The sequence below is a fragment of the Parambassis ranga genome, chromosome 24, assembly GCF_900634625.1.
Source record: "Parambassis ranga chromosome 24, fParRan2.1, whole genome shotgun sequence".
Lineage (NCBI taxonomy): Eukaryota > Metazoa > Chordata > Actinopteri > Ambassidae > Parambassis > Parambassis ranga.
In genome coordinates, this window is record NC_041043.1 from 5,318,463 (window position 1) to 5,331,245 (window position 12,783).

The 12,783-nt window shown below is 42.8% G+C and overlaps 1 protein-coding gene across 4 annotated transcripts in view; it reads left to right on the forward strand.

The window, feature by feature from the left end:
* The first annotated feature begins 1,341 nt into the window (after positions 1–1,341).
* Positions 1,342–12,783, forward strand: part of sash1a (SAM and SH3 domain containing 1a) — a 136,528-nt gene continuing 125,086 nt past the window's right edge. The window contains exon 1 of one of the 4 annotated variants that reach the window (XM_028396591.1): positions 1,342–2,667. In XM_028396591.1, the coding sequence (XP_028252392.1) occupies positions 2,167–2,667 (501 nt within the window). In that variant the 5' untranslated portion in view covers positions 1,342–2,166. The remainder of the gene's footprint in view (positions 2,668–12,783) is intronic. The other 3 variants (XM_028396589.1, XM_028396592.1, XM_028396590.1) reach the window with 3 other exon arrangements.

The window sequence follows — 12,783 nt, forward strand, 5'->3', positions numbered from 1 at the left end:
AGTGGAAACACAGCATTCCTGGCACTGCTGCCACTAACACACTGCGAGTTCATTCACCATAGAGCGCTCCAGCATCCCTGCTTCCATCTGTCACTCTGTTCCCATAATCCCCTGCTCCTGTAACTGATCTAATGACATGTCTTTGCCCAGAACAATGGAGAGTTGGAGAAATGTGTTCAGAAAGAATGTTAAAGGGTAATACCACTTTATATGACACTGAAGCTTGATCGACAGTCCCTGTAATCTGAGGGGTTTTATTGATTTATTATGTCCCAACCTCTTATCTTAATATAGCAGTGCGTGTCAGCTGTAATAAAAAAAGTTCTACAGTATAAGTATAGATATCCCATGTTTATATTAATATTCACCCCTGGTCGTGTTGGTGTTCTGTAACTATGCTTTAATGTGTTACACTGCTTGCCTAACCTCTACTTCTCATGTCAGTTAAAGCACTTTATGTGGATGTTTACAAAGGACAGAGGACAATAGAGCATTTCTGAGTAATTACCTTGACAGCGGCAGACAGGTAAATCACTGCAAATGTCTGCTCACTGAAGTCTGATTGGACCGGGAACATGATGAAGGATCCACTCTGGCACACACCTCTTCCCCTGACATCCTGACATGCATTTTTGGCATATTTCTCATGCTGCTTTTCCAAAAGAAAGCTGTTTGATATGCTTCCCCACTCCTCCCTGACTGGCGTGTTTGTTCTCCAGCTCTGCCGTGTGTCATAATGGGCAGAGGCAAATCACTTCCAGCTTAGGGGCTGAGATAGCGATTGTACCAAACTGACCCCTAACAAGCTGTCAGCTCACATTTGATAAAGCATGCATCAGTACTGACCAGCTTGGCATCCATTTGGACAGAGCAGACAGATCTTATTCAGGCAGGTTTATTCTCTTAGTCTCCTTTTTCTTAACAGTTGGACTTCATACTGATGATGATGATGGCACCCAGTTGCGCTGCAGTTTGTGTGTTGTACAGTGAGAGAAAAAACAAAAGCTTGGGTCTGTTCATCTTGATAGTGGGTAGGTGGATGAGTAGAAGGCTAGTAGTCTGTTTTCTCCTCTTACATCAGCTCCAGTGCTGCTGAAATCTTCAGTTCCTCAGTCACCACATAGAGGGAGCTCATGCATGTTGAGAAACCAAAGCGTGGAAATGCTGAATGAGTGAGTGAGAGAGTGTGTGTATGAGCGAGAGAGAGAGAGAGAGAGAGAGAGAGAGAGAGGTGCGGTGGACGAAATCACATCTTAGGAAGAAATAATGTCACACAAACCAGCAGCAGGGACTTCCGTTTGGACTGCGCGGCAGGTCTAACGCACACTTTTTTTGTTTCGGACCAACTTTAGACAAGTCTGTGTGAACCTGGTGACCCGCTGAATACCCCAAGGCTGCGCGACAAGTTGGGAGAGGAGGAGAAAAGGACTCGTATCACTATTTTTAAATGGGCACGGTGAGATTTGGGGGGCGTGGACGCTAGAGGAGCAGCAGCAGCAGCAGCAGCGAGCATGTTGGCTCTTGGCTGCAGTTCCAGCGTAGTGATGTGCCGGCTGGAAGAACTGGACTGCGCGTAGACTGAGCACTTGGACGCGGAATCCTGCGGTTGCCGTTAGTCGTCGGCAGCCGACTTTCTGTCATCTCGAAGCCCGCTCAGCATTATTTGGATTTATTTCTTCTTTTAGCTGCCGCTTGGTGATCCAGAGGACTTGGAGGAAGGAGCTGTTAAACGCCGCCGTGCGTAACGGATGAAATCTGACCAAGCAGCTCTTTGACTGACAGTAGTTTGAGGCGTCTGATCTATATTTGTTTAAGGAAGCCTAATTATTTTTTACCCGGCTGCGCCTGCTAAGCCGCCGTGGACCAGAGAAATCGATGTTTGAGTAACGTGTGGGATGTGAAAGCTGTCTGAAGTGAAACTCAGAGGTGGCTTCGTTCATATTGACAGGTGTTACCGTCATTCTTTTTAATTCACACATTCTGTCTGACTTGTATGTTTGGTTATGGTAACCAAACCATTGGGATGGATAATCCACACATTGTTTAATCCACTTGCATTGGAATTACCAGCATTATAATGCGTTTGAAACGCCGAATGGGAAAGTAACGATCACTTCAGTGTCCTCCTCGTCCTCCCGAGTTGGTGCCGCTTTGTCAACAGCCAAAATGACAAGCAACGGACCTGTCATCGTCTATGAGTGGCTGAAGACCCTCCAGCTTTCCCAGTATGTGGAGGCGTTCGTGGATAATGGCTATGATGACCTGGAGGTTTGCAAACAAATCGGAGACCCCGACTTGGATGCCATCGGGGTCTACATCCCTCACCACAGGCAGAGGGTTCACGACGCGGTGCGAAGGCTGAAGGAGGAAGCCAAAGAGACGGCAAGTGGATTGTACTTCACCCTCGAACCGATGCCTCCCGCAGCTGAGATTTATACTGGGCACATGGTGGAGTACGAGTCCAAACTGCGGGGATCCAAGTCTTGGACCGAACCTAACAGTGACCGGGTCGGGCGTAACGGTGGGTACATGGGCGCGCAGAGGAACCTGACGCTGGGCAACAGGAGGGAGCTGGTGATCTACCCCAAGCTGAAGCTAAAGATTATGATCAGGGATAAACTCATCAGAGACGGCATCAACCTGGCCAAGCCGCCATACTCTAATAAGGTAAGAGGAGGTGATGACGGTTAAAATGGCACCATCACCTGCCAAAAGTATGAATGAGGTCACACACAGCATCATGAATGAAAAAAGAAAACACTACAAAAAAGTCACTTAAATCAATGTTGGCTCTTTAAACTTGTCTGTCTTAAAACCAGAGTTTTCAAAACAACAGCCATTTTTTTGGTGTTCATAAGGTGCACAAAAAGTCCAGACACCTGTTCATCATCTTCCAGCATTTGGATGAAAGTATACCTGACGTGTCAGACATCAAATAAAGAGCTGATCCTTTGGTAAATGCCAGTGTGAGGCCTAAACATTTTCAGGACCATTGCACTTTGCTGAAGTGGTTGCTGTCATGCTGAATGATGGGAGTGAAGTTGCGGGAGATCAATAAGCAGACAGTACAGAAGAGATCCTGAGAAGCTTTCACCCTGTCTGTGGGAAAAATGTACACTTTGATTATTAATCTGCTCTGACCTCACCTGTCCACTGACTCGCCTCAGCATTCAGCGTGGGTGGATCAAGCAGGCCCACGGGCCTGTAAACCCACAACGCATCGCTGTGATGAATGGCCAATGGGGCTGTCGATTGCATGGGCAGTAAATGAAGAGCACCCAGCTGGGTTTGCTGTTGGAGGCTGGCTGAGAGGGGCTCTTGTTTTCACAGGACTGATAGTGACCTTTCCTCAGAAGTGGTCGAATCATATGCCTCACCAGCTGAGTGGGCTCTGCTGTTTACATACAGGGAGGCTTTTGATTGGGAGTGCCTGCAGGCCACCGAGGAGGCAGAGGTCGTGTCTGCTGTATTTTTATTCTCGGGCTCTAACGTGAACTTTTGCACTGCAAGAACTAAACTTGACACTGCATGTGCAGCTTGAGGTTGTAACGGTGTTCGTCAACATATGGTCTGCAGGCCAAATTGGTTGATAGAGTTGATAGAGTCTGGCTGGCCAGGAAACTTTTTTGGCATTTCCAAAGATTCACACATTGTCTTTGTTTACATTTAGTGTTAATGTTAAGGTAATGTAATTTGTGCCCTGATCAGGAAACACACAAGGCAGACACAGGCTGTGACCACCCTTTTATCATTTTAACTTATTTAAGGGAATAATTTACATCAGTTAATTTAGAAATGACGATGAGTTCTGGGACTTTTAATGTTTTAACTGACAAATATGCTTGTTGTGAAATGCCTCCTGGCCTCTTGTTATTTTAGTATCCATAACCAGACTAACAGCAGGCAGCAGAACAGACAAAGCCATTATAATAACAGCATGTGCTGCTGCTGAACTGCTACTACTAAATTATTAATATTTGTGGTACTTGCACACTTGAATTAGCAGATTTGAGGTCCTCTTCAGGTGTGAGGTGAGCAGGACCAATAGAGGCAGAACTAAGTGCTGTGAGTAATTAAGTGGGTTCTGAGATGTATGGATGTGCAGCCAAGGCTTCATCATTTTCCACCACAGCACCTCATGTATTTGTAACATCCTGCTTACAGCCTGCTGTCAGTAGGATTCTGTGTCTGCAACATATATGTTCCATTTTCAGTTTAGATAGATGGTGTATATTTGAATATCTGTATACATAATATATTTTTTGCATGATTCAAACTTGTGTTTTTTAACCATGTTTAGTGCTTTATTGCCTCCAAGTTAGCTTGGCAGCTCTGACTGCAGTTTTTGCATGTTTTTGTGAGCTGTTTATTTTTGCCACTGTGAATCCCGCAGAGAATTGGGATTTGTGAGGGATTAACTATCAGACTAGGCCTGAAACAAAGTGTTGGTTCCAGAGGGTTAACCAGTCTTTCCCTTTGAAGGCTGTGTTTATTTAGAGCCAAAGCTTTGGCATTGAGGCTTTGGAGGGGAATGAGCAGGTCAAGGTCCTTCTGTCTCTTTCACTGTGTGTGTGTGTGTAACCCTGTAGTTTTGAATTGGCTCCAGCCCAGTGCTTTTCTCCCCAGGAGGAGTGAGAGGAGTGTGGTTGATGGAGCTGTGACCAGCGGATAGTTTGAACTAACTGGGCTGTGATTGGTCTGCAGATATCTTCGCTCTTGCTGCCCTTGAGACGAGATGTCACCCCCAGTGGAGACAGAGACCAGAGAGACAGACTCCGGGCAATTACATGACACACAATGTCGGTCTCAAGGGATGGTCATTCTATCGCATAACCAAGATCTCCATCCACATTTAAACGGTGTCCTTTGTCCTCTCAGCACACAGGAACCTCCACTAACTGCAGCTCCCCGTTTGGCTTTGTCTGCAGTTGTTTTTGTCATTAAACAAAATAAGCAGTAAGATACAGAAATGCTCTCTAGTGCGCGCTGAATGTCTTCTTGTGAGACAACACATTATCAAACTATTCACTGAAACAGCTCTGCTGGGTGTATTAAATACCCGCGATCCTTATCAAGGCCACAGAGACCCCTTGTCTGAGAGGCAGTATTATTTCTTTTGATGTAAACAAACACTTGGTCTCATGGTGTCTCTCATCAGGGAACAGCATCAACAGAGAAGATGCTGCAGTCTGTTTGTTGTTGTTAACAGACTGCAGTCACAGAATTCCTCTGTCTTTTGATTGAAATGCTGAGAACATATACATACCTGATGATCTGCCTTTTGAATAGTAATAGTGCTTTGTTTTTCTTCCAGTGAGAGATACATGACAGAGAGTGTTGTTTGCTGTGTTGGCGGGGGTGGAACAGTAAACCTGTGCCTCTCTTTTATTTATATTAAAAGGATATTTGAGGTTTTGTTTGAGATGTGGTTAGTGTTTTGAATATTTGAGACTATATAATATGACAGTATCGTTTCAGAAACAGTCCTACACTCCTGCCAGCCAATCAGGAGGCAAACATGGGGGCGTGCATCGTTTTTGGTTTCAGCTTCGCCTTCAGACAAACGGATAATCCTAGAGTTTTAGAACTAAACTGAGGGGGCTGACATTCTTCACAAAAATCTCATTTGAATGGTAGGCATAAACATTGTTTTTTGGAACAAAACTGCGGATGGAGCCTAAGGATAAAAAACAAACAATCAATCCAGGTCTAAGGCAACCTACACTGGTACAATGTGGTAACACTGCACAATGTGCTGAGGACTGGGAAACAGCTTTTACTGACATTTTTATATCAAATAGTTACACTTTTAAAATGAAAGCTGTTGCAGTTTATAGATTATTGGTGTCGAATAACAAATCAACATTGATGTTTTAAATGCTGTTTAAGTCCAACATTCATTTCAGAGTATCTGTAAAGCTTGCCTGGAGGTTTTTTTTGTGTGTTTATCTGTTTTGCTGAGGCTGGCTGTGCTTATTGGTTTAATGCATTCTATGTCATGTCTGAATTTCCTGTCTGTGTGTGGTCAGTCCTCAACAACAAAGTCTTTTTTTTCATTATGTTAAAATGTCTCCTTGTGCTTTATCAGCCCCATTGATCTCCGAGGATTCTGTGGTTTTTTTATCATTACAGAAACATGTCTTTTTACTTTAAATTTGCTCAGTGTTAAACTTTGTGGAATGATGTGTTCTCATCCTGGCTCATCCAGAGTCTGGTGCTGGAAGCGGCAGACACAGTCATAATAGCGCCTCATTGTTAGCGGTGTGTGTCAGGAGGAAGTAGAAGCTAAACACAGGGAGATTCTCCATTGTTTGTATGGAAGCTGATGGAGCCACATGTCCTTTCACTACTGGGCTGTTTTGCATTCCCAATTTCCGTCTATTGAAACGGGCTGCAGAGGCAAGTGTCCAGCATTGTGCTGATGGGTGGGTGATAAAATCCTGGGTATCATACAGAGAGGGAGACAGTTGTAAATAGATGGGCACATTGTTTTTGAAGGCCGGAGTGGGATTGGTGTGCATTTGGGTGAGGACAGACTGTCAGGTTGTGGGGAAAAGTTGACTTTGAGGTCATTTCTCTGAACCCATGAAACAGCTGACAGTATATAGCAGGCATCACTGGTGAGAGGCATGCAGCTTAACCAGCCTTAAGAATGTAAGAAATGCAGAGGACCCCCAGAGGTGTTGTGTCTTTCAGAGAGGTGCTGTAACAACTGACTGCCTTTAACTCTTCAGCAAAAAAGAGCAAGTTCACCACCTTACATGCAAAACACTCACCTCACTTCCTGTTCCAGGCGTCTTATCTTGATTTAATATCCCAACACTCTCGTTGAACAGGAAATTGGGGTTTTGTTTAAGATGACCCTCTGTGGTTGTTGAAGGCCCTCTGGCTTTGCTGGACGGCTGCCAAGACTTGGTGAGAAAAAAATAATTTTTGCAAATTTAAAGCTTCTCCCTCTGCTGTGCTGCCAAAACATGTACAGCTGCCAAGGTGCAGGTAATAAACAGAAATATAATTTAACTGAATCTCTACAAGTGACAGATTTACTGAAGCTGATATACCATGTATGCTATCCCAATGTGCTTGTGTTGGACTTGGTTTTGTTAAATGTGGCACCATTACATGGCAGTTTTTATTCCATTACCTACTTTAAGCTTTCATGATCTTTTCATTAAAGCTAGTGCTAGTGCCACAGAGAGGAATGCAAATGCACCTTCATGAATGACAAGAACCTCTGAGATTTCTGCTGAAAGCAGTGTTTGCTCAGGTTTTAATAAAGGCTCCTTAAAGGCACAATAAGGACTCATAAAGAGGAAGTCATAAAGAAGTCAAGGACCGGCCTATTGTCCTGAGAGGACTGGAGAAAGTGAATTAGCAATCCATGCTGCTGTTTACGTTATATGGAGTTGCAGAAATGGATGTTTGTCTGATAGTCACATACATTTTACACATAGTGGCACTTTTTGTAAACAACCCGTGTTTAGGGCCCTTTTAAACCATTTTGTTAAGCGTAAAGTGCAAGTACCTGTATTTATCTCTGAAAAGCATCTAAAAAGCAGCAGAGGATTGATGGCTATCTCACTTTGACCTTCTGACCTCACAGCTTTTCATCCAGACAATGAAATGGGCTGCACACCCTTATAGCTCTCAGTGGGTGCTGGGGATGCTTATATTGTCTCAAGTAGCTCTAGTGATCACTTTCCCATTTGCAGAAAATATGGTGTATAATAATTCATGAGACATTTTTCACTTCTTTCCTCCTGTGAGGCCAAAAACAGTACCTGCAAAAGCAGTTCCATAAATGTTATCAGTGCAGAGAGATGTGCACCCCCTGGATTATTTTTCACTTTTTGCACTGTGAGTCAGAGAGTTTCTGTCTGTCCCTCGTTCAGACAGACTGAACCACCCATCTCCTGGGAGTATGTGCAAATGTGGGAAAGCAACATTTATGCTTCATATGCAGCTGGCTTTCTCATTTCTCCAGGAAGGAGTGAGAAAGCCTTGTTCCTACTGTGCTGTTTCTCACATGATCAACTAAGCCACTTTTTATTCCCAGGCCATGTGAACTTGGTTTGAAAAGATGACATTTCACAGAGCTCAGATTTACAATTCGGCAGATCTGTGCTGAATATTCTCTCCGTTTATTAACAGGAGCTGTCAGCCGTGGTAATCTCAACATTTAGACATTTAGTCCGTGTTGAAAGATTGAATTTATGCTCCTGGAATAAATGTCCCTCCAATCTTCTGAGATTTATTTAAGCATATGTGACGTTCAGTATATTGTAACACTAAAAGTTATGCAGTCATGGTAACAGCTTTAAATAAAGCAGGCCAGGCAGTCATCAGAGCCAGTTCATTTTCCGCAGTGTGCCGGGGACCAGGTCCTGATGACACACATGCATGACAGATACATTATCAGAGCTATTCTGGTCCAAGGTTTCAGCAGCTTCCAGACGGGCTGTCTACATGGCACACAGAGAATCTGCATCAAGGAAGACTGCGGCCATTTATAATAACAACATATGTTTGCACCTTTTTTGACTTGTTTTCTTGGCCTGTTGTTGGTGTTCACACTTTTCTTGTGTAATCTCATTATAGTCTGCGTCTTCAGCTACAGATTCATATTTGCGGGATGCGGACGCCATAGATAGACACCTCCTTATCAAACTACTTGGAAATGGGAAGTAGCTATGAGCAAGTACCATCACAACAAAAAGCATACAGCTGTAAAGCATGTTTTTTGCCTTGTTTTTTGTAAGCATGTTTACCAGAAGGTACAAAGGCTAACAAAAAATCCTCATGTCAAGACTAAGGGTAAAGCTTCCAGCTTTCAGGTGTTGCTAGGTTAGGTTTAGGAAACGGACATAGTTTGGGTTAACATTAGGGCTGGGTAAAAAAATCGATTTAATCGATTTCGGATCGATTCCATTTAAATTTTGCACTATCGATTCACAGGGCATGAGATCGAGTTTTTTTGTGTTGTGTGATATTCCTCCCTCAGCGCTCTGGTGCGTGATGACGCAGCTGCGTAGTCGTACGTCGCGTCATTCAGGCACGCAGCCAAAATGGCTAAGGCAGGGAAAACACCGCTCGGCAAGCCATCCCAAATGAAATCCGAAGTGTGGAATCATTTCAAGTTTAAAAGGACAAAGGACGAAGAGCTTGATAAAACCAAGGTAGTTTGCAAGATATGCCAAGCAGAGCTCAGTTATTGTAGGATTACTACAAACCTCAGAAACCACCTGACAAGGTACCACACTACGCTAAACTTAGCTTCCGACAGTACACCGCCCGGAGCAAAACAAAAGAAACTGAAGGACCTGCCAGCATTACCATCAGAGTCTCCGTGGCCCATAAAAACAACAGAGGCCATCGCAACTTTTGTTTGCAGAGATTTACGCCCATACTCGGCAGTGGAAACTGAAGGATTCCGGCAGCTCATTCAGGTGCTCGAACCACACTACGTTATGGTGCAGCGTAAACATCTGAATGAAACTGTGATCCCCGTGATGTATACATCTGTGAAAGATGTGACACGAATGAAAATACAGTCAGCAAATGTCAATGAGCTCCTTTTCCTCAACAAGGATCTCTGTGTGACAGTTTAAGTTTACTGTCTACGATTGTTAATATTTAATACTTTTTTAAAAAATTTTTCATGTAAAAAGTGCAATTTTCTGCAACATTCATGAGCACTTTTTACATTTGCACTTTTTTTAATACAGTAGGATAAGACAGTTTTGTTTACAGTTACATGTGAACTGTTGAATTTACAAAATAAAGACGTGTATTTTGCAACGTATTGTATATTTTCATTATTTAAGAGCAGATTGAATCGATTCAGATTGAATCGAATCGAATCGTGATTAATCAATTTAAAACCCTAAGAATCGAAATCGAATCGATCTAGGAAATTGATGTTAATACCCAGCCCTAGTTAACATACTCCTCAATCATTTACACCTACTGCACGGCTTCTTTCTTTAGTGTCGTCTTTTTCTCCTCCAGTCTGTTTTTTTTTACTTCCACCTCCAAAACACACCTCCTACTTGGTTTAAAATCTGAGTTATGTCTGCACATGAGCTATTATTCATTAGGTTGTCTTTCTGTACTTCTCAACACTAACTTTGGAGAAGCTGTTACAATAGATGATGAAATTTGTGTTATCTCTGGACTCTCACAGTATAACACTAGCCTAAAGCATGGAATTAAATTGAATAAAAGAAAAGAAGAAGAAGAAAAAAATTGTATGCAAAGTTAGAGGTGAATAAAAACATATAAGTCAAGCCCTTTAACACACCACTGCATATTAGGCTTGACTGCACAGGAGGCAGATTTCTTGTCAGCCACAGCAAACAGAGAAACTAGATGCTGCGTTGCTTCTGTACAAATGTTTGGTTTTTACACATTTCTTCACATAGTCTTTGTCAGTGCTGGCGAGAGCGAAGCACATGAGCAGCTGCTCACCTCTTTATCCAGAATTTGCGTGGAAGTGTAAAGAAATCCTATTACAACAACATCCGTTTCTGTGTTTCATACGGTGTATGTGCACAATAATGACCCTGCAGTCCTGAAAATGAAGCTATCAAGTACTCTAACAGGATGGGAAGACAAGAGAGATGACAGGAGAGCAGGCCTGAGCATCTGTCTGTGTCAGGATCCAGATTGCAAACACACTTGCAAATCAACCTGTGTTTTCTCTCCCTCCACATCCCCTTACTGCACACACTCATTACTAATGACTACGCAGGAGGTTATCCTCAACATTTCACTTAAAAAATGATAGAAGTGTTTTAGAACTGTGTAGCTGTGCACTGTATAGGAGCCGTGCTGTCACTCATCTCTGAGATTTAGCTGCATTGTGGTCACCTTATGACACAAGAAATCTAATTACCTCTTGAGACGCACACAGTTATGAGCCAGGAGGTCACACACCAGAGGAGCATTGTTAAAGGTTTCCATGGAGACAAACAGATTGATATTTAAACACATATGTTTTACTGTAATTTCACTCTGGCACTGTTTGCTTGTCCAAAATGTAGACATGGATGCAAGGATTATTTCATAATGCTATAATTCTACCAGATTTAAAAATTGCACAAGCCTTTTGGTTAAGCAGCATTATTTTTGCAAATTATAATTCATTGTACTTAAAGGATTGGCTCAGCATAAGCAAAAATAATCAAGAGATTGGAACGGCCATAACTTTAGGTTAAATGCAATCATCAAAAAGCCTGCAAATTATGATCTCTTTTCTGAATAGATCCCCAGGTATTATTGCAAATTCTTGATTTGTATAACAACCTGCACAAAACGCAACATGATATATCAACGATATAAAACTAAAAGCAGCAGATTCTAGTAGTGCGCTTGCTTTTGTTACCATTCAGAGGCTGCCCTGTGCTTTTTTATGTTGTATTTCTTGATTTTTCTCGTACCTTCTTTCATTAGCAACAACTATGATGGATGATGTGGCCCTGGGAGTGGAAATTATAAGGTTGTCAAAGGTTCTGTGCTTCAGCTATCATTATGTTTCAGTTCATGTGTTGACCCCAACATAACTGACAAGTGGTTCAACTTACAGAGTGTATAAGAAAAAGAAAAGTACCTCCTCTTCTCTAGCCCATCTAGTGGTGCCCAGTGGTGTTGCAGTGTTGCATGCAACTCCTGTGGTAGCTGCTAAACTCCTCTCTCCAACACAGTACATATAGGTTTTTGATGTAATGTCACAGCTGTGTAGCTTTATGTTGACTAATCACATAGTGAAATTTTCAGCAGATTTGCCAGTGGTATAAATGTGCTTCTGTGTGCACAAGAGAAAAAAAAGAAAACATTTCATGACTGAAAACCCCTTAAAAAAACCTGACAAAGAACATTCTAGGCATTTTTCTCCTCCTTCCACACATTGCCTAGATATAATAATCCTCTTTCCTGAAGATGCTGTTAAGGATGAACAATGACTGCGTTCCCTGCAAAGCACGGGACTCAGACATGCTCCATAAATCAGAATGATGAGGGTGGAGATGTGCACTGGTGGTTAGTCTTCTTGACGTTAACCACAACTTTAGGCAGTGAGCAGTTATTTTTTTTGGGGGGGAGCTACCTGCAACAGAGCTTAATTGTCCCATATGTAGCTGCAGTTTGGCTCATGTCAGCCCATATTATCACAGGCTGTGTTTAAGGGATGTAATGTCAGGGTGTAGAGAGATGAGTGAGGCATGATAGTAGAGAGTATGAGTGTTAGAGAGACACGCAGGAGTGCGTATAATTACCTTGTCTGAGGCTTCTGCCAGCTTGGTGTGTGAAACACAACGCAACCAACTCTCAAACACCCCCCATCCCCCCACCCCTATCTGTCTCTTAACCCTAATTGGTCCATTTCCAAGGCATGAGGGCAGGGCTACGCTGAAAGCTTTGATCATTGAGACCACACCACTGTCGATATGTCCCTACCTGAGTGCTTTTGTAGTGGCTGTGCCCGGCAGGGGATTAAGCCATACTAAACCCACTGAGTGTCTGTCAGTCTGTCTTGCTCTGGCTTCCCTGCGGCTCCACATACCTGAATCTGAACCCTAATTACCCGGTGGTTACTACATTCCTTAAACACACCCACACAAAACACACACATGCACATCTTTTCTTTTTTTTTTTTTTTTTTATAAAAGTGCCGCCAGCATTTCGTAGGTGTACTTCTGTCTTATGTGGTTTTCTGCCTTTAATATTGAAAGCATTTTATGGGTTCCTGCACATTCCAACACAAAGTTTAATCTGTGCTATGTGCAT